The sequence below is a fragment of the Numenius arquata genome, chromosome 10, assembly GCF_964106895.1.
Source record: "Numenius arquata chromosome 10, bNumArq3.hap1.1, whole genome shotgun sequence".
Classification (NCBI taxonomy): domain Eukaryota; kingdom Metazoa; phylum Chordata; class Aves; order Charadriiformes; family Scolopacidae; genus Numenius; species Numenius arquata.
Window position 1 is genome coordinate 52,236,359 of NC_133585.1, and position 23,251 is coordinate 52,259,609.

Sequence of the window (23,251 nt, forward strand, 5' to 3'; positions counted from 1 at the left end):
TGAGCTGAAAGAAATCTAAACTTGGAGAGTCTTAAATCTTAAAAATAAAATCTGAATACAATTGGTTCTAAAATACCATCTCAGACAATGATTCTCCCTTTCTCCTGCCAATCCAGAAGACTATTCATTCTTTCATACTTTAAGTTTTCTGTAGCTATGGATAAAAAGTGTTTCTTTGAAATTAGGCAAAGGCATGACCATATGCAATAAAAGGAGTCATTAGAAACCTTCTGGAGCAGAATAAACCCTCTGGAACACTTCAGAATAAAGTTTCAAGACACTAAATGTCTAGTGAAGACTGACACTTTTACGGCCCCCAACCTTTGTACACACATATTACATATTTTTTCTTTTATGTATTCATTTAGTGAGATGTCAAGCTGTGAATACTGTAGCATTTGCTTGTAGAATAAACTGAAACTTCCTTAAAAAACTTTTGTCTTCTTGCTTGGAAATTTGGCAAAAGCAGTCTTTGCCAGGCACTCTCGACCACATGTGTGGCCACAAGGTGTTGTATTAGTTTGCTTAGATTTTTAAAGATATGTCTATACACCACAGAAGGATCAAAGGACCTATAAATTCTGCATGAAACAACTCCATATCTAAAGCATCACCATTGCTCATGGCATTCAGAGCCGCTCATAAATAAGAATTCCTCCTCCCCATTTTAGATCCCATCACTTACAGTATTATATATGTTTTGGACATTACATGAGATCAATAACGTATAAAAAGTAAAAATAAAAATCAGCAAAATGGAAAAATCCTGAGAAAGAGAAAAGATACAAGCTCACAGTTTTCAGTAACACGTTGCGCTTTTAAGGCAAGCAGTTCTCACCTGAGTGTGTGAAGGTGGTAAGCCTTTGCGGCCATATACTCCAATCAATGCATCTTTCTGAAGGGATATATTGAATTTTAGAAATTGTGGCTGATCAATGAAGAGTTGTGATCTCCAAAAAATCCCGGGGGGAACTTCCTGTATCGCTCTTCGGCCTATATCAAGTTCTCCAGAATCTATAGTGTTGTTTTCTTGTGCAAATCCCCCTAATTTTCCTGAGAGATTAGAATAATAAGAGAGCAAAGATTAGTATTCCTTTCTTGCTTTCAATCATCCTTCATATAAAACCTCAAATATTTAGAATCACCTCAGATAATCATTACCTGACAATCTTTCTGTATATTAGATCCCAGGGAATTCACTGATTTGGAAGTAAAAAGGCAAAGATACCACATATACCTACCAAGTACAAATACTGGAACTTCCCTAAGCAGCAGCATTACGGAAACTGTTTTAGGATCTACATTAAACTATTCTTATTTTCCCCAAGTATTTTAACAGCGGTTTCCAGCATAAAGTCTCACACTATAAAAATTTAAGGTAAAGGGAAGTGCAGCATACAAATTTCAAGAATAATAGATACCTAAACATAAGCAGTCAAGAGAACGAATATACAGCCTTTTCTACATTAAATATCAGAGTATTTAACAACACTGTCTACAGCTCCGGTTTCCTATTTTTTGTTCTCGCGTTCCCCAAAAACAAAGGCAATGTTTCTTCCCCCACTGTGCCTATGTCCTTGTGCCTTCGCTGCCCATGATGCCTACACCCTGGGCGGTCCTCAGCTTGTTATCACCTCCTCGTCCACACTGTCTCCTGAATAAAATGTACAACAGCACGTCAAAGTCTGGTACTTTCACTTTTTTCTGTATCATAAATATATATTTATCCTGCAGGCCAATTAATAGGAATAAGATGCCGAAGGGCATTAACGATTTTTCTCTATAAAGCGTTTGTACAGCTACCAGTTGGCCTTAGGAGGCCAGTGATGATGGCTCGCAAACGCCCTGAAAAACCAGAGCAGATGCTAACGTGCAAAAGAAACATGATGTCAAATGCTAACACCGAAAAACTGGACTACTGGTTGTGGCATTAAAAAGGAAGAAAATGAAGTTGTCAACTTTAGATACCCCCAACAAACTTTTTCCTCAAGTGGGTAAGTCCAGGCAGCAGAGCCTGGATCTACACCACAGCTGGAGTACAACAGTATCATATGATCCTCAAGGCTCTGTGCCATCTCGGTGAAGCACAGTCAAATAAATGAAAGGGGTAAAACTGTGCCAGACCAAGCTGACGATGCCGCGAGGCCCTAGGCTGGACACCATGGACATTGGAAAGGGTCCCATGGAATCAGCGCTGTCTAGACTAAAATGAAAGGATGTGTGTGAGAACTTGCTCACCAGCACACGTCAACTCCGGAGTAAGCAAGTAATGCCACATTTAAGCAGCTGGCACATCACAGCAAGCCTTGAGTAGAGCAACATGAAGAAAAATAGAACTGTAGTTACAATCTTAAGAGACCGCTGTGTTTTTACCAATTTATACTCTTTTTCCAGCAGCTTGTTTATTACAAAAGATTGAACTAAACCCACCTGAATGTGATCAGCACGTTCAAGTGATGCTGAACTTGTTTGCGTGCAAGTGTTCTGAAGAATTGACAACGCTCTGTTGCTACCCTGTCTTTTACGTTCAAATTCTACATTATTCATCATTTGACGGAACAAACTGACACAACCTTTTTGCAAACATTTCGACTTTCAAAAAAACCAGATTAAAATCTGAAATGCCAGGTGAGGTCACAGACTGATCCTCGCCACTTTTTGTGCATCCAAGATGAACAGCGACCGCTGCTGAATTAAACAGGTGGAGAAGCGCGACCGGGTGGCCCTGAGCGGGGGCTCGTGCCACCACCGTGCCGCTGCCACTGGAAATGTCTCACTTACAGGATCCTCACGTTGATCAATGTTCTGCTGAGAAGAGACAGTGAAGTATCTCATCTTGGAGAAACCCATTTTTCTACACTTTTCAGGATGAGTCTGATGCTTTTCTAACTTTGCATTTAACCTTTCACAATATTCATCCGTTATTCCACAAGATGGATCTGTATTCACCATCTAGGTTTATTTAAGCATTTGTTTCTTACCACTTCCTTCAAATTTAAGCATGTTGTGTTGCATAAATTCACACGCCGATGACTGGTAATCACTAGACGATAAACACTTGTTTGCAGTATTGATCTGCAGCTTCCCCTCTTTCTACATTTGAAATTAAAACCAATTATCTCTTACTACCGAAAAAATGAATTAAACAGCTTAAGAAGATGCACTTTATCAAACATTTTCACCAACTTACAAGGAATATCTATCACTGGGCTTTAACGCTTATCCTTAGCAGATAACGATCCTACTGATTCCCATTTTCTTCACCAAAAAAGAGGTAGTTTTACCCTGTAGCCACATGTCCCTTTAGGGCTACACCGCCTCTCTCCAAATCCTCACTAGTTGTTTGCCCTCCTAAGAAAAGGGTGTTGATTATTCTTTGTTCCTTGTTGTATCTCAAGGAGCATAAGAAAAATCTTAGTAGCGTCATCATTTCCTTGTCACATTCTAAACAGCAACAGTTCTTATCCACAGCTTTAAATCAAAACATGAAATGTCATGTTCGTTCCCTTAATTCCATAATGACGTAACAGTCCAAAGAAGAAATCAAATTTTAAAATACCCAGCCTCCTGAATATATTCTCTTTCACTATACTTCTTCTCTACCCCCAAAATTTCTTCTTTCACAGACCCTCCCCAAAAGGCAATAATACAAACCACATAAATATTTATAGGTAAATAATATTTATAGCATGATTTGCACTTCTGTTGCTAGATATACTATTATTTAATTTACAGAACATATTAATTTGCTGTATCACTAGTACATACAATCATTATATGATGCATTTATGATACCAACAATCTAATGATTTATAGCTAATCCATAGGCAAAATATTTGTTATATTTATAATTTGTAAATTGTATTTCCACTGTCTGAGGTTAGGGTGGACAAAATCCTGAGCTAAAAATATATTTAAAACAATAGGCAACATCTAGTTATTATACAAGAAAAATAATTCCCAAATATCACTAAAATGACATGAAGCCAAACTCCCTCTCCTTATTTGGAAACATTCTATAGATTAAAACACAAGATACAGTGTGAATAACTGAGTATCTATAACACAGAAGAAAAATGAACGCACAACCAAACCACAAAAATGCTCAACAATAATTGCTGTGTAGTGTCACACATAGTATCATTTTCCCTCCTTCAAAGGCAGTACTAATTAGAATATTAGGTTGCAAGGCTGGATTTACAGCCAGTCAACAGATTGTTCTCCCATTCCACTGAATAACCTTCTATTCAGACCTGTTTCTATGAGACACCTGCTATACATCCTTCTGCAACAACCATTTCACGAAATGAAATCAAAATCTTCATTAAAAAAACCCCATACTTTTTCAGAAGAAAAAACCAACATCTAATTAAGAAGTTACTATACCTTTAATTAACATGAGATACTGTAAACAACCCAGAAAAGCTCAATACATATCAGTTAAAGAAAGGATAACGTATTTTAATGAGTATAATCTAAAAAAGTGCATTTAAGCAAGCCAGAAGAAATGCCCCTTTTCCCATGCACTTTTTCCCTCCCTCGCATTTTTAAAAAAATCTGCAATTAAGCATAAACTGTTATAAGATCTTTCTGAATTCCACATAGATTTTATATGACCCAAACCAAAGCCAGCAACATGTGAGATGTGACCAACTGCTAGAACACAACGGTTAAAGAACCTCTGGTTTTTAACCTTTCTTTTCTATCGCCTCGTTATAAATACAGACAAAGCACTGAGGCACCTGAAGGAAATGTTTGTATTCGATTAAGCATGGCTTAAGAAGTATTTTGGAGAACCTCAACTGAAATGCCCTATAAAATTCATCATATCCATAGAAAACACACTTTCTTATGGCACCTGATGCAGCCCTAAATCCTGCCTGTCCAGATAAGCGGGTGCTACGTTGCCGGCAGTTTACTCTTCATATAGAGAAGAATGTTGGCAGAGTAAAAAAAAAAAAAAAACACAACAGAAACAAACAAAAAACCTTTGGAAAAGGCTTGTTCAAAGAGTCAAGCTTCACTTAACAAACGATTTGCATTTAAGGATGATTTAACGTGCTTTTACTGTCAATTTATGACTAGCTATTTCTAGGTAAACCACAACTGAATTTTCCTCAGAGGTTGTAAGGATGCGTTTTCCAGTTTAAGCTTTGCTAATTCATCACACAAAGTACCTGCACGTCTGACTGGCAAAGGAACACCTAGGATCTGGGACAGAGTGGGCTACGATTTTCCGACCAAAGTAGCCCCAGGATTAGCCAAAGTTTAGACGAGAGAGCCAAGGAAAATGGCTGGCCCATACGACACTGGGAATTTCTCCCACCTAAATCAGAGTATCAGGATAATATCAGGGGATAAAACGGGGCCGTACCGAAAGCTGTTCACCCGTGGAAATACCCAAATCAAGGTTTTATTAATTCTTCTATACAGTTTTCAGTAACTATTAAGATAGCACAGGGCCGCCCCTCCTTAAATTTCACATCTAGTCACCACATTTTCCCTCCTGCTTAACTTTCCTTTTGTGGTTTAAAATGTGTGTTCTCCGGTCTGCCTGTTGTTTAGTATTGATGTACGCTGATAAATGACCACTTACCCTATTCTGCAGAGGACAGCATTTTAACGGTGGAAGGAATTAACCCTGTTCTCCTTTACAGTATTTAGGGACATAAGGAAGGAAAAATGGGATTTGATATATGTTATTTCCTTTTACTTTTCAGGCAATGTAGAACAGGTTTTAATTTGTAAAAAAAATCTAAAATTATCAAGGGAAAAATAAAAATGTATAAAAGATTTACAAAAACATGTATATATTTAATACAAGAAAATATACTGGCTACTGAGGACAGAAGACAGTGGGGTGATGAGCTGACACCGCAGCATCAATATTCATTAACCGTACAGTAGCTTTTTGCTATTCATTCGGAACAAGTAAGAACACAGCAAGAGATAATGAATATCTAAGTGCAAGAAAAAGGCAGTAGGCTAAAGGAAATTAAAACAGAAAAAGTCCTACTGGAGAAGTTTCATGTGCTTCCAAAGAAAGGGAAAAGAATGAGCTGAGCTGTATCTTTTCTATGACTTGGAGCTGTGATAACTTGAAATATTTTCAAGATGTCAAGCGCTGGCAGAGGCTTCCTCCTCCTCAGCGGTGAGGAGGTCAGCTCTACCTTGTGAAAGGGAAAATGGATTTTTGTGTAATGAAGCAAACACCGCATTCATCAACCATTTAAATCAAGTTTTCCATTCAAAAACTATTGATTTTAAAGCCTCTGTTAGCCAAAAGTGCACAGGCTCTTAAATGTTTTGAGAATCTTAAAGGGCAACATGGAAAAAGGTCGATAAAAAATAATCCCTTTATGTGGTTTGTATTTTAAAAGCTCCTACAACAAAATTAATAAAGTTTGGGTTTTTGGTTTTTTTTTAAAACTTTATATGTCGGTTGGATGATTCAGACTCAATATTATATGCTAGAGACTTTGGGAAAACAAATGAACATATTATACAAGAGCTATTAAATTTCAGAGAGAAATTAAAAAAAAAAAAAGAAGAAAATATCATCATCTGTAGAGAAAAACATAAGCCACCGCATAGTGAGGTCATCATGCCATAGGAAGCTCCTTGGTCGTGAGTCACCTTCTACATACAGATAGGAGAGAAGCCTCAAAAATACACAAAATCTCCCCAAGGTGCCATTTCTGGTGCCAACTCTTCAGAAGAAGAGACTATGTCCCCCCTGTGACAGACGTGGCTTTTGGCTGAGAACTATCTAGAGCTTGTTGGGACTCCCAAAGACCGAATCTTGGAAACAGGTCCCCCTTATGAAATAGCGTGTCCTGTCACCTCGGGCTCCCCATGCTGGCTGTTTCTGCAGTGTGGGACACCAACCACCCCAGCCCCTCAGCCAGGATGGACCCTCAGCACCATCCTGCTACCTCGAAGGCCCCCACAGCAATCATTACCTCATCAAAGATTTTAGAGTAAGCGGAGGTTTTGCTTCTCTGGATGTGATGAGATCTTTTCTATCCTCATCAAATATTACATGTAAATTCCCATGAGGAATTTCGGTTGACAGCCAGCTTTCCTTGTAAGATGAACATTATTGCCCAAGATTCATTGCTCCCTTCAAATGCTAAAGTGTGCTCTTTTCAACTGGAATTCAACTCCTGTTTAATATCTACATGTCTATTTAAAATTACTATCACTTACAAATGCTCTGTACTTCCATTAAATATATAGAATTTTGGAGGAAAAGTGTTCAAGTCCGGCAATGTAAATAAGATACAAAGAAAGGAAATGCTCTGAAAGAAGGAGAGAAATTACTGCCTGTTTCACTTACCATTTTCTCCCGCAGGAACTGTTACAGGATGTGTTGGCACAGTATCAGAATTCACTTTTCCGTTCTCAAATGTATCATTTTCAGTTTGCTGCAACTGCCAGTTGAGGCCGAACAGATGCATTGCTGGTGGTAAAGGATACAGGTTATTTGATGCTCTTAACCACAATGACAAATCGCGCAAATAATGGCTTTCCACGCTTTGCAGCGGAACAGCAACTCATACATTAAAAAATTAAATTACAGGAACAAGCATTCACAGACTAATAGTTCAACTTAGCAATGGCACCGAGCAATTACTACCACTGTCCTTTAATGATACAGTGCTTTCGGTGAACGCAGTTGACAGCAAGCTCACCAGTCTCATTCTGAGTCTTTTACCGGTCCCAAATCAATGTTCAAAAAGCACAGGCAGTAATTACGTCCTTTTCTCTTTTTTTCATTTTTGATCCTTCTGAAGAGGCAAATCATTTAAGTGAGCTCCTAAATGACCTATAAAAGAAATTATTTCACCAGCAGACGGATCCGTTCTGGTTAGCCAGAAAGGGAAAAGAAACAAGGGCAAGGAGGAGGGCAAGGAGGATGCTGTGGGTGTTGAAGGGCCAACCCAAGACCTGAGCGCTCCTTTCCATGCTGTCACCAGCACCCCCACCAGTGACGTCCCCGCTTCCCAACGAGGCCAAGATCATCGGCGGAGCTGGGGACACTGGGGCACTCTGCTCTGGTAATGATCATGCATAAGCTGGGGTTCTGAACTACTTAATTCCCCACAACCACGTCTATTAGAGAGGTGATGCCGTGTTAAAACATTTAGCTAATTATGAAAGACAGAGTCAACCTTCCATGGTGTTAGAGGGAACTACTCGAGGAACCTCGAGATCACCAGGGATTAACAAATGAACCTCCAGTCTAAACTTCTAAAGCAAAAATATGGTAAAAAAAATAAATCACCTTAATGCTATACTGTGACACACATACGCAATTTCTTGCTATCTGTGGCGTGTTTCCCTCTCTTCCAATGACTCTATGATACCACCAGAATTCATTTTATTGTAATTACTCTAATTTGCGTGTGCTATAACATGGGTTTGCTGAGTCTACAACAGCAGTCACCTCCAAAGCTGAAACAGTCTTTCAGTGCTACTAGGGAATAAAAATACACTGGGGAAAAAAAATCTGTAATAATATATTTTAACTATTAGTGCAAAATATAAGGAAGATTATTCACTATATCTTGTTGCTTCTGCTCCTTCTGTCTCTGAAACAAATCACCGCTACAGTCAATGTTATTAATTTGTTCATTCCTTCTATCCTAACGAGAAACAGTTCTTTTATCCCTTTTGGTTTCATCTCTGATCTCTCAATCCCTCTGTATTGACCACGGCAACCCTTACTTAAGACGAACAGGCATCAGTAGAAGTTTAGTCAGGGAGAGACAGAACGCTGCAGAATTTCGACCCTCTCTGCCAGATCTTTGCCTTAAACCCTGCCCCTCACTCCTAACAGAACACAAAACCAGAGTGCAACCAAAGACCTATTACTGAATGCTTCAAAGACTGAAATCCTCGCTCTAGATGACATATTCTCTTTCTTCCAAGTCTCAGACTCTACTATTACTCTTCTTTCTCAGACCTTAAATTGTCTGTCAAAGCCTGATAACGTACAATGTTCCTTGACCCTAAAACCTTATTTCTTTTTTCTCCTCCCATCTCTTGTTAAACCACAAATCTGGCCACCATGATTTTTGGCACATTGCTAGAATTAGCCATTATTATTTTGGCCCTACCTCAGCTGAAATTCTTATTTATGTATTAATCATCTGATGATTGTATTCTTTTAAATGTATTTCATCAAAACCCTAGGGTCAAACTCTACTATCTGTTCTACCAGTTCACTTCACTGGCAGCAATGAAAAACTGCAAAGAGCTAAATATTTCATGATTCAAACCCAGTACATTTTGTGTCTTCAGTCTAGAGGTCTAACTTTGCTGGCTTCTTATCACTTTTAAGCCTTTTCAGGAGACAAACGAGGAAGTGACATTCATTTTGTAAGTCTAGAAGCACATCCCGTCCAAACGCAGGAGCTTAGAACATCGTTAGCAGCTCTGTCTGCTGGTACTTTGTGTACATGCCCTCTGCCTCTTTGCGCTCCACTGGGAGGTTAGAAGGGGAAGCTCCGACATGACCTTCCAGCCATTCCCTCATAATTCAAACCAGCTGGAATTTGAAGTCTTCAAAGGAAAGGACTATGGGGTTTATATTGATTACATCTCAAAGAACCATAGTTACTACAAGGCAAGTGACAATTACCTTTTTCTTTGTGTTTGTAGCGATGCGAGTCCCACTGTAGGTCACTGTCTAAGATGGTGAACAACAGTCGTACGCCTCAAAAATACTATTGCTCTCTCGACTTTGACACTGAACTAGCACCAAGTTCAGTAAACAAAGTCTAAAAAAAATGAACAGATGGACACATGCAGCTGTTTCACAGATTGTGAATATCGAAATATTTTTGAAGTAGACCAATAATATTGCCTGACAGCTCTAATGACAACCTAAAACTTACAGTGTGTACTAATACACTAAATAATTCAACTGTGTAATCTCTCTGAGATGGCACTACAGAATTTAGAGAATTCTCCTTTCACTACAAATATATGAGAACAACATAAAAGAATTAGGCTTGTTGATACAGGACCAAAACACAAGGCACAATTTCTTTAGAGGTGGGGAACTTTAAGAACATGGGCAAATTGACTAAGACAAATTCAAGCGCTATTCTGTCAATTAAGATTTGTCTCTTCTCAGCCAGCCACCTAAATAAAGGCAAACTTTAAGCCCTTATCAGTGTCATAAGGACAGCAAAGCACCTGTCAAAAATTCATGATGCCCCCATGAGTCCGATAGGCAGCACCTTTCTTCCACCTTTGGGATGGGGATGTAAGAGTTCAATCCCCTTCTCTGTTTCTGCAGAATTATTTCTATTATGTTCAGAGAGATGGTACTTTTACTTCTTTCTATAAAGAATTTGGTATATGAAGCAAAATCAAAGCAAGAGTATATAAAGCAAAATACATTTCTCATTTCTCAGCTGCTATTTTAGTCCCAAACCTCATGTCAAGCAGTTTCCTGATTTTTGGATTGGATATTCCTATCAGGAATGAAATTCCATTCAATCTGGCATTTATCTGGTGTTAGACAATGACAATGAAGACAAGAGGCCCTTCTGAGAGTAAGTAGTTCTGAGTCTGTAATTACCCTGCCAAATCTATGAGGGTACTAACACTGGCACAACTTCCAATACTGGCATATCTTTGATGGCAGCTAGGACTTGTCTCAGAACGGCAGATGCCTCTAAGCAGAAGGCAGGCAGCTTGTGATGGTTGTGGTCATGGACAACAACAACTCAATCCAAACAACCCCCAGCTGCAAGCATGGCTCAACCCTCAGGGGATGGGAGAAAAGATGAGTTGTCACAACTCCAAATATGCCCACAAACCCTAACAAAAGCCTCCTTTTATTTGTATCAAGACTGGGATGATTGGTCCCATCGGGGAACAGGATGGCTTTTTAAGCAGAAAACCAGATGATGATTACCGCTGCCTATTCTGCTCTTTCGGTCCCCGGCTCTACTCTGCGAAGTAACCTCTAGCTATCAACAGATCTTCTTCACTAGCTGGAGTTGTGATAGCATTTTGGGTTGTTTACGGTGGTATCTGTACTGCTCCTGGCCAAATTATCAGTATTATGGCCAGCCTTTAGAGCGCGGTGACAGTTTAAACGGTGAGGACTCCATTCCCTGTATCAGAGTGGGAAGGAGAGGCAGCAGAGAGGAGAAAGTCCTCCGGGATCTGGGCTGCTCTTGGCACGAACACAGCACCAGTGGCTGGGTGGTGCTGGTGGATTGGGCTGAATTCTCCAGAACAAAGCTCAAACAGACAAGCAGTAACCAAACTTACAGTTGGGGTTTTGCCCCCTTCCTTTATATTTCTGCAAAGCAGCACATGCCAAAGGACCGGGGTATTCAAAAGATTCGGAGCTCAGATGAAAGGAGTGCATTTATACCCACAGCAGTATTGATGTTAACAGAAAAATGCTAACATTTGTTAGAGGCTATCAGGTAATCTTACCATCTGCCACCACACAGTTCACTGAAGGGATTGTGAACCACTTTAAACTGCTTTTTCAAGCTTGGTTGCTCTTACCTTTCACTCTCTAATTGAGGGCTAGTTGTTTTGGTTTGTAATCAGGCTATGAGGCCTTCATTCCCACTCAATAATTGAAAACAGAGACCAAGAACACATTTCACAGCAAACACTTGAAAAAAAAAATATTATGACTAATTTACACTGTGTAAAACACTTTACAATAATCTGCTTCAGGAAGAAGTCGCTGCTATCGGGCCCTTTCATTCTTTTAACGTCGCCAGCCCATTTGTCTCGCGTCTGCCTTTCTCAAGCCGCTGTTGCTGCGCTTTACATGTTCCTCTTCACGAGGAACTTCTTCTTGAGCAAACACACTGTATTATCACTTCAAAACCCTCCTCGAGACTTTCTTCAAGCAAGCCAAAAAAGCAACCAGTCCCTTTATTACGAGGCGGTAAGAGAGACGGATAATTTATGTAACTGCAGGCACAACTAGAAGCGTGAGAGCTGACAATCACTGGCTGCAATCCCTGGGGAGCGCTTCCCCTCAAAGCTCTCTCCTGCCAAAGTTACGAGAGCCAAAAACAAAAAAAGAATTGTAACAAAACCCCACAATTTACACATAGCTGTTTCTCCATTTAGCAACTGGGCTGTCTGGATTTTTTTCTTTTTTTTTTTTTTTTTCCTTCTCATGCTCTGGAATGGTAAGAGGATAGAGACGCCTAGGCGATAAAGAAATCCCAGAGGTGTTAGCATCCTCCAGCAGCCAGGATGGAGCTCCGAACCGAAAACAAAGTTTGGACTTAGACATGAGTACACATACAATGCTGGGGTTTATTTTTTTATGCTAGCAGAAAAAAAGAGTATTTTTTTCTCTGTAGGAAAGAGTAGCAACATACAGTAAAACCCAAACTTATTTAAATGTTCTGGTCAAAATTCAAGGGCGTCTCTAGCACAACTCACCAGGACCAACTACAGCTTTTTTTAAAGTGAAAACCAGGCTCATATGAAAAGCAAAGGGCGTAGCGAACACCCCATGAGCTGTGCAAGTGGAAGTATTGAAGACGCAGGATGAACAAGCAAAACCACATGCCTTTATTCACAGAAGTAGCCCTACAGTAACTGGAGAGTTACAATACCCGAAGTTTGAGTCCGAAGCCTCTGGAGCACTGGTCAGAGTTGCTAGTAATTCATCAGCTTCCGTTCTGAATTTGGTAAACTTGGTTTTTTTGCAGTGAAAGAATTCTAAAGCTTACACAGTGCCTTTCAGGGGAACAAGATTTCATAGATAGGAGGATTCTTTCAAGTAGAAAACAGCAGAAAGAGAATTGCCTGAATTGGGAACTGGACTTCCAGTGTTCCTCCAGCTCTTCTTAGAATAACGACAGATGAAAAATTAACACCAGACGGCAGAAAGAAAAACCACCAGCTATCTCTAACTAGGAAGCATCTCCCCAAGATCTCTGGAGAGAAGGCCTACGGTGTACATTCTATAAACATAAAGAACTCAACGCTGTGAGGAAAGCTGGCAAGAGGAACTGGATGATGCTGGTGACCCTCCCTCCCTTCTCCCATGTGTTTTCCAAGGTAGGGTAATCAACTCTTATTATTCATGAAGCTGTGCTTGAAGATGAGCTTCTCGTGATGATATTGAGCTCATCTTCCAGGACTGCTACTGCCACGTATGTCTGGGTGCTGGTGCTTTCAAACCATCATTTACAAAATTGCTTCCCTAGAATTAATAGAATAATATGTATGCACACTTACACATAAGGAAAAGTGAATATAATTTATATTTAAAGCAATGCAAAAAGATTATAATTTAAACTAAGCAAATTGCAATTATTGCTCAATCTTGTTGAAGGATTATCTTCTAGTTCATCTCCCTGTTGGCAATACATTTTCAAATGAAATATTTGAACGTTGAAGTGGTTTTTAAAATTATCTCCCATATATTTTTCTTGCAGCTATAATTAGAATCTAAACCTATTTTATTCTGAAGGACCTGGAGTGGACCAGAAGATGTGCAAATCAACCATCAGTGATTTGCATTCATTTGCTTTTTTCTAAGATAATAGGATGCCTTGGATGTTGCTGCAGATCAAATAGTGAATTAAAAATAGTTAATTAAAATTTTAAATAATGTGAATTAAAAGTAACAAAGACAAGTTCTTTATTTATTACTGTTTTTCTCAAATCAGCAAAAACCTCATTATTTCCAAATTTAAAATAACTTTAAAAGTACGTGCTTTTGAGCAGCTTCAAAAGGTTAGCCACCAGGAGCATCATAGAAAAGTTTCTGAACCTATATTCTGAGTGTAAAACATTTCAGTACAGCATTATATGAAAAACTTAGCGATACCCATCAAGATCAATACAGTAACTGAAAAAGTGTGGTCTTTTTCCTCTTATCCTGAACTGCTGAATGGGTCCATTGATTTTACTGTTTCAACCTGCAAAAAAATCCAACCTTTACACTCTATTCCTCATTTTCTCCTGGAACCTTTTAACAAAGACACTGCAAAACACATCACAAAAAAATTACCTAGAAAAAATATACCAAAAAAGATATATATCAGCCATCTACTATGGATAAACTCACTTTCTTTGACCACTAATCAAAGATGATTATATGCCATTTTTAAAGTATTGTTGCATTTGAACTGTTAAGGAATAAGTACGGTAGTCTCGCTGTAACTATTTTTACTACATTCAACCCAAAATGGAACCTTTATTCCTCTGAAACCTGGTATGGCTACACGTCTCATTTTAGTTGTCAAGCCAGCGACTTTTATATAACAATGGTCTAATTCTGTCAACAGCATTATGTGAGGCACATTCAAAGCTTAAGGGAGAATCCAGACCTCTTAAAACAGAAACAGAGATCGTTACTCAGTAGCCCCTTATTTAAATAAGAGCTATGGGTTATGTCTTGTTTCAGATTTGTCTGTTAATTTTGATGATCATCCAACATTCCCCATTATGTAGGAGTCTTCAGTATTTCCTAAATAGTCTTCAGTATCATCCTGGGCTTTCACCTGAACATACCTTATTTTTTTTAGATAATGTTGTTCACAGTTAACAAGATGGTGAAAAATCATTACAGGTAGAGAAATGATGGGGAAGTGCATACTGGATTGCTGACTCCTTTGAGACGAGGCTTGTTTTGTCTCTCTTAGTTCATACAAGGCATGAAAAACATTCCATAAATTTTGGGTTTCTAACTAATAAAGTCATAATCAATGATTTTATTGTCAAGTATTGTGGAGGAGAAAAAAAAATTCCCCCGATTTACGCTTTTCAAGACTGGGTTAAGACTGCAGGATAATTACTTCTCTCTATTCCTTCAGGCACTTCTTTCCTCTCTTCCTTCTCAATCCTTAACTCCTTCCCTTTCCTCCCTTCAACTCGCTTTCTGGAAAACAGCTGAGGCTGAGGTTTGTGCTTATCTATTTTAGGGTTTTTTTTCCACAGCTCCAACAGAAATCTTGCTCAGGGCGACATCCTTTAGATCGCAGCCCTCATAGAACAGAAGTGTTAAGAAAAGCAACGCTCACGTAATGTCTCAAAATTCATTGGAAACATCTTTCTTAGGCAGGAGCACCAATGAACAGGTCCAACCATTTTTGTAATTCAAAAGCCTTATTTAGTACAAAAAAACCACCCCAAAACCACAACCCAACAAAACCCCACAAATCTCTCAAGGGACATAATAATAATGAAACAGCACTATATGATCATGCGTACCCTATTTGCATGTTGATGGCATAAAGAAGTGCAGTCTGATGAAAAGATTTAAGAACCAAAAAGAAAAAGAAACAGGGGCCAATTAATGTGATGTTCAAAGGACACACCGAGCTGGGATTTTATAGTATATAGTGAAATACTTGTGTTGCATATTTCCATCTCATGGCTGGCTAAAAAAGATCAAAGCTTTTTTTTATTCCATATTAAGAATGACAGAACATTACAGCAAACATGCAATAAGGAGAAATGTAATAAGCTTTAATAAAAGATGATAATAAGGTTTGATAAGAACTTTTGGAATGTCACCAAATCTGGAATGTAAGATGAAAGCATCTGCACGTAAAGACTGTAGTGTGTTATTTGGAACCCCACGGAGCTAAACTGTGATTAGAACTACATATTTTTCCATAAATTAGCCTTTGTTTTGAATTTCCTGCTGAGATCACATGCGAGTTGATTGAACGTGCAAGTCAATATATAGGTTTTCTAATCCTTTGCTGACTGTTAGGCTTCATGACACCACGATTACAGCGGTCCACTTGTAGATCAAAGGTATGTGATTGAGGGCAAACCAAAATAACCTATAACTTCTTCACAAGGTGATTTAGATCTATCCAGGATAATTACCACTCACCTACCTCAACCGTGCAATTATATAGATGCATAAACCAACCACTACACGCAGCTCAACCTGCAAAACCACGGAATTTCCACTTAAATCTGTATTTAAAAACAGAATGGACACACTCAGTTCCTTTTTACACAACTCTACCTTACCTCAACACCTCCAAAATAAACTTGCAAGCCATTAGCAATCTGCATAAGCAAACAATCTTGTGCAAATCCTTGGTTCAAAAACCCAAGGTTTAAGTCAGCTCGGTGATTGCGGTCATCTCCCCACTGAGACATCTCCACGACCCTCTGGTTTAGCTCAGGGACATAAGCTCCTCACCACATCCCCAGGAATCAGCCGTGTGCCTGGGCCAGAGACGCACAGGAGGGACTGGCTACCAGATGGGGCATCCTTTATTATATAGTCATTAATGCGTTTTATGTGCATTGGGATAACACACCACGTTCCTCTAGAGAGTCGTCATTACAGTGAGACATGGCATTTATGAAACTATTCCTGGGAGCAAGGATCTACTGGAGGTACATGAAAAAGACTACTAACAAAAAGCAAACAAAAAATAATTTATCACCTATGATTTCTGAAAGGACCACAACCTTACTGTTAATTGTTTGTAAGCCAGTTGGTCTTTTTTTAAGAGCTATGTAAGCCTTGGGAAAAACAAGTTAAGATTACAGTTTCACATTGATTATCCCCCCCCCCTTAGAAGAAAATCAGCCACGACACTGAACTATAAAATCTTACAGGTGACGCTAAGAACAGGCAGCCTTAGCTCCAAAGTAGCAATCTCTTATAAAATTGATGGAGAAAACCAACTACTCCTTTCACTGTGTGAAAAGATATTAGATCAGTAATAAGGACTTTTGTCTCCAGCCAAACTGAAATAACAAGAAGGACCGTATCTCTCCTTTTCAAATGCGGATATCAGTATATCATCACCTCTACTTGAGACTACTAACAGGAGAGAGACAGAAAAGAAGCTGCTGGGGACCAAGAACCTGGCAAAGAAGTTGAAAAACGTAAAGAACTATTCCTCGGCACTGTGAAAAGATTTGGAGCGAGTCAAATGAGGACCCACTGTCCCACAAAAATGCCTCAATAAGAACTGGTGTGAAACTTGGCATTTCAAAGATGAAAGAGAAGATGAAACAACAGATGAGCCTAGAGCTTTCACAAGCGAAGATGAATTTATTGTACCCAGTCATTGTGTCACACTTTGCGAAACTCGTATAAATCAGTGGTTAGCAAAGGGCGGTATCTCTAAACAGCTGTTGTTCTAGAGTTTTCAGTGAGTACTATTGAAATAAAAATACTACCCTTCTTGTACCATAGCAATGGTAACTTAGGAGTATTTTTCAATTAAAAAATACAGGAAACGTATATTTCTTTACTTAAGGGTTTGTGGAGCCAATGACTGATTATTTACAATACCTAATCCCCCCCCTATATATACTCCTTCTATAAAGATATTAAAAGAGATGCTTCTGTGTCATACTATCTCATCAAATGTTGGCAAACTCACTCTGATTTTGTTTGATGGGTTGTATTATTGGGGAAAATTAAGCATTTCAAATGCAAACGTCCACATAATCTAAACAGCTGTAGCACATTTGTTTTTCCTGGATTACGAAACTACAAATGCTGTTAGAGGTGACAATTCCTAAGAGACAGCATTTTCTTTTTTTTTTTTTTTTTTTTGTGAATGAAGTTGTCTGAAATGGCATCAATGTGAAAATGAAGGATCTCATATTTAAAGAATCTTCTCTCCTTCAGAGGACACCTAACTTTCATCTATAATTAATCACTACAGTGGGGTAATTACACCTGTACAACCCACGTGTTCTTGCGATCTCAGTCATCAATGTAACATCAAATGATATTGCTCACAGCAAGTTTGGACACACGTACTTGACCTTTTTATTCTAAAGTGCTTGTGTATGGAGAGGTTTACCAAAATCTCATCTAAATCAGACAGTTTTAACAGCATGAATTTTTTAAAGCCTTCAGAAAAAGACCAGGCAGTTCTCTTCATAGAAAAGATTCAAGAAAAGATTGCAATGTACAGAAAAGATGCGATTCAGAAACGATGCAATTTAGACACAAAACTACCAGTTTTAACACATGTATTATAATTCACATATGACCACAGATAGCACACCTCTAAGGGCTGGCTTCTTTCTTCATAGAGACAAGTTAAAAATGAATGGAAACTACTAGCAAAGAAGGGAAGACTGTAATCCCGTGTCCACATCAACTTGAGTAATCACCCGAGTAATTCAATCTCTGTTTTGCAAAATCTCTTAAGCATATATTTGAAGTATTACATATGTTTACACGCTACAGGTTTACCTCCATTGATAATGTAGGAACTACACCTCTAAATTTCTCTTAGCCTGCTATGTATCCACAAAAACTAGCTGGTGTAATTTAACTTCGTTTCTCGCTGGACTGAAAAACTGCTCCTCTCTGGGGGTCTGCCAGGAGGAGGGCAGGAGGGCCCACACCTCTACGTAATGCGCCTGCAAGAGATTTCTGTATTCCTGGAAACACCATCCAGGTTTTGAAACCCCATCGCGTTGTAGCGCAGTATGACGACAGAAGCACACGGTGCGGGACAATGACATCATGTCATCTCGCGGTTTATTCCTATACCTCTTCCGCTGCCAGGATTACTGAGCTTCAATCTGCTCCACTGGGCAGAAGCGGAAGGGTGACAGGACTGTTGCCAAAAACCTTGTGATAAATCTTAATTAGAACACAAGGCTTTTTGGGAGCAGAGGTGGGTATGCTCCTTGACGGATTAACTTTTTTAATCCCTTGAAATCTTGTCAAGTCTCTTTTAACCTCCTGACTGCCAATTACATGTTCCTACATCCTTCTGTGGGAGGATTATCTTCCTCAATGAACGTTTTACTCTCAGTGCCACTAACAATAACAGCATGTGACATCCACAACACCAATCAAATATTAATACTGTGCACTCCTGAAATAGTAAATATTCTATTATGCTTTGCACTTGGTCTGAAACAGAGTAACAAGATCTTTGCTTAAAAAACATCAACCAAAGGCATTATCCATAATGGTGTTCTCGCAAGAGACAAGAAAGTCTATTTAAATGTTCATGCTTCGAGACATAGACGTTAAACGTTTCCATTTTGTACTATTTCAGTCAAAGACGGTCAAAACATTTTCAGCCCAATAAGGTGGTGAAGCACAACAGCTTCATCTTCTGACTAGTCATCCTCTCTCCGTCTATCAGTTTAGAAAGAATGTGGTAAAGATAAGTAATTACGTTATTGTTTACAAAATCCTTCCACACTAGGGAGGCACAATGAGCTCATCAGCGATGCTGTAAACATCACATGAAACTCATAGAGATACCTAAAAGCCATAGCTATGGGATTCCAAGGAAAATAAATTTATCTCATGTTAGGCATAGCTGAAAAATCTCTGCAGTGCACAAAGTCATGGAAGTACCAGCTGTAATATTAAGCTTCACGTTAAAGCATAAAAGCAGTGTGGCCAGTCATATGTGTATCTGAAATACTGCCATTTACAAAGCACGTGTCAAACATGACTGAAAAGAGTTGCCTGAACGGATGTTAGTACTGCACGGCCTACAAATACCAATTAGACGGCTTTTACAGTTCTGTTTTTAAAAATTATGAAGTATTGAAATGAAACTAGGACATTGGGACTCCAGACTTCGAGGACTTTCCTAAGGTCCACTCAGGATGCTAAAACCCTTTAAAAATTGCAGGAGGTGGTTTCTACCTGCTAAACAATTGTGCTGTTCTGCCTTCTCCAGGTGTATGACCCCACACTGAAGAGGCTACACACTGCCTTGTAGTTCAACCACGTACCCGCTCCCCCATCAGAGCACAGCAACATGTGGCATCGATGGCTAAAAGAAGAGGCAAGCGGATTTTGTTAGGCACAGAGCAGAGCCACGCAGGCAGGGGGCAAAGAGCCAGCAGGGCCAGCCAGCTTCTGGCTGCCCGTGACATCTGTAGCTGGGTGAGACCTGGAAATACTCATTCTGGACAGAAGCAAGACATCACTGTGTCCAGCATCACATCTACTGTGTCCGGTTCTGGGCCCCCGGTTCAAGAAGGACAGGGAGCTACTGGAAAGAGTCAGGTGGAGGCTACAAAGACGATCAAGGGACTGAAGCACCTCTCTGATGAGGAAAGGCTGGGAGACCTGGGTGCGTTCAGCCTGGAGAAGAGAAGACTGAGAGGAGACCTCATCAATGCTCATCAGTATCTAAAGGGCAGGTGTCAAGAGGATGGGGTCAGGCTCTTCTCAGTGGTGCCCAGTGACAGGACAAGGTGCAATGGGCACAAACTGGAATACAGGAAATTCTGTCTGAACATGCAGAAAAGCTTCTTTGAGGGTGGCAGAGCCCTGGAACAGGCTGCCCAGAGAGGGTGTGGAGTCTCCTTCTCTGGAGACATTCAATTCCTGTCCAACCTGCTCTGGCAGGGGTGTTGGACTAGATGATCTCCAGAGATCCCTTCCAAGCCCTACAATTCTGTGTGATTCTGTGATCACTACGTACCCCATCCACAGCTCGGTACTTTGAGAGGCTGCCACTTCCAACTCCCACCAAGCCTGAACTAGTATCAGAAACCTTCAATTTGGGAAAGGAAAGGATGACAGGGAACACTGCTGCTGCCTCCAAATGCACTAGAGGCACCTGGAGCCTTCCCTAAAAGCCCTGTGGATTGTTAAAATGAGAAGTTGCCTACAACTTTGCAAGGATCGATATACTTTCTATAGTGCTAGAGACACTGGCTGCCTTCACAGCTCCAGATACAGGCACGCGTGGAGGAAGAACACGAGACCTTGGCGTGGTTCTCCTAAGGGCTCAGTGCAATCAGACCGCTCTACGAAGCCACGCTTAGCGAGCTGATACACTTTCTCAGGAAGGTTAACAGAAGAGGTGCTGCAGATTTTTGGATGGCAGTTTGCATACATTGTGCTATATGGATTTGGTAAACTGTAAAATCTCACTGTCTTCAAACGATCACAACAGACCAAGAGAAAAGGCAAGATATTTCTGATTATTATTACTTTTTAAGAATCAGATACATAAACGTATTAGTGTACCTCATCGATTCTGATTTGATGGAAAGAGAAATGGGGTGAGAGCACAAACCTGGCAAACAGTAAAAATCTGCCACGTTTCTGCAGACAGGGAACATGTTTCCAAGCCCCACACCCCAGTGAAGCTCCAGTTATAGCTGAGGTCCCAGCACAACCCTGGGAGGCAGACAGAAATGGGGAGGGAATGCAGAAAACCACAACTTCTTGATGAAACCCTCAGTGACAATAGCATTATAATACTCAAAATTAAATGCAGGTCAAAGAGAAAAACAGTTTCTATAAACACGTAATGAAAGTAAAGGTGATTAATGGCAACTAAACAATGTTTTCCCTCATGCCTGTTAATTACAATACCTATGCTGGGTATTGTAATAAAAATTCCATTTAAATGGCATTATTAATTAAGTTGTTTTCCTCATTCCTGGCAGTAATTGAGCTTTACAAACAGCAGAATAATGTTAACTTGGCATTGCAATCAAAAAGAAATATTATATTGTTCTTTATTGATAAAGTAAAATAGATTCCTTTTGATTACAGGTACATGTAGTCATTGTTTTAGTCACAAAAATTCAGTTCTGAAACTGTCACGGTTGTAAGTCCATTAGTTTTTGGGGAGGGTGGTTCTGCTCTACTCTGACTTGTGCCACTGGGCCCAACAAGAAAGGCATCTGGTGCTCTGCAATCTGGGCATCGAAGTGAATGCCAGTGGCTGTCACACTAAATCCTGAGCAACACAAGAGAACCACAGACAACAAACTGGGGGACTGCACCGAAGCCACGGAAAGTTAACCTCGGTCTGCAGAAACAGACAATTTTCTCATTTTTAAGGGTTACTTAAAACCCACCTGCAGGATAGTTAATTGAACCTCAGCTGTAATTTTCACACTGCATTCTCCTGTGTCAGTCTCCTCTAATGATGAAACCTCTTTGCTATTTTTCCTGGCCACCTCCTTCTTCTCTTTCTACCTTAAAACCTCTTCAGTTGCTCTGTTATTATTCTCAATAAGTTTCTGAGACAACTCTGAGGACAGCTGTCCATTATTAGAAATCTATTAGCATATAAATTTTCAGCTTACTTTAAAGGAGATGATAAAACAGTAACATTTGCTGATGGACATAAAGCATGAAGGCACAATATAATAACCACAGACTAAGCATAATGTATCTATTTTTATACAAATGTGGAAAATATGAATTATCTGTAATTATCAAACATGGCTTTCAAGTCTGGTATCTCTTTTCCATTCACATTTCATTTGCAATTTGTGTTATGACTGCATGGTCATCTCTGTGTCACAGCAAACAGCAGTTTTTCCACAGTTTCTCATAGAAGTAAATATAAACTACAATATATGTTTTCCTAGAAGATCTTTCAGTTGCTAAGTCTAAATGTTAGCTTTCTTTTCTGTCCAAAATGGATTTGCTTAACTGTTCACAGCAAGCAGTAGTGATAAAAATAGTCCTGTGACCTTTTTAATTATATAAAATTCCTCCCCCCCCCCCCCCCCAGAAGAGATGTCCTTCGTTATCTCTGATATTTAAATATTTGCTTTATCACAAAGAATAGCTGGCTGGTGTATATTCTTGTCCTGACCACTGGCTGCAGAGCTAAGGCTAACAAAAACATCAGCCCACAGTAAATAAGAGGGTAAAATGATCAACAGACTCGGGAATAATACGGATTGTTGAGAAGATGCCGGGACAGCAGAGGCCTGACTAAATAGGTCAGGTCTCGCTGTGTATTCAAAAAATGGTTTATGTTAATAGACACCTATTTAGTGGACATAAGACAATATTGATGACAGATGCCTGTGGTCAGTATGCAGCTCTTCAAGCTTAGTTGCCCGCGTCTGGTGGTGTGTAATTCCAGCACTGGCTGAGGAAAACTGCTCACCTCTCCGGTTCCATGCACAGTGAAAACAGCCCAAACTTCTTGTATTGCCTCAGACAATGTCAAGATAGTGCTATGGGCAACAGGGAATCAATTGCCAAAGCAATTCTTGGGGAAGAAAAAGGGGTCCCGATGTCCCCAAAATCTCAGTAATTCCATCCAGTTATTGAATCCACACTAAAGAAGAAATCATAGAATCACAGAATGGTTTGGGTTGGAAGGGACCTTAAAGATCAGCCAGTTCCAACCCTCTGCCATGGGCAGGGGCACCTCCCACCAGACCAGGTTGCTCAAAGCCCCATCCAGCCTGGCCTTGAACCCCTCCAGGGATGGGGCAGCCACAGCTTCTCTGGGCAACCTGGGCCAGGGTCTCCCCACCCTCACAGCAAAGA

The 23,251-nt window shown here is 39.8% G+C and overlaps 1 protein-coding gene across 6 annotated transcripts in view; it reads right to left on the reverse strand.

Moving 5' to 3' along the window:
* TENM3 (teneurin transmembrane protein 3) overlaps positions 1–23,251 on the reverse strand; it is a 322,908-nt gene that overhangs the window by 92,377 nt on the left and 207,280 nt on the right. For all 6 annotated transcript variants that reach the window (XM_074154473.1, XM_074154472.1, XM_074154471.1 and 3 more), the window contains 2 exons: positions 7,340–7,462; positions 839–1,053 (listed from right to left, as the gene is read on the reverse strand). In XM_074154473.1, the coding sequence (XP_074010574.1) occupies positions 839–1,053; positions 7,340–7,462 (338 nt within the window). The remainder of the gene's footprint in view (positions 1–838; positions 1,054–7,339; positions 7,463–23,251) is intronic.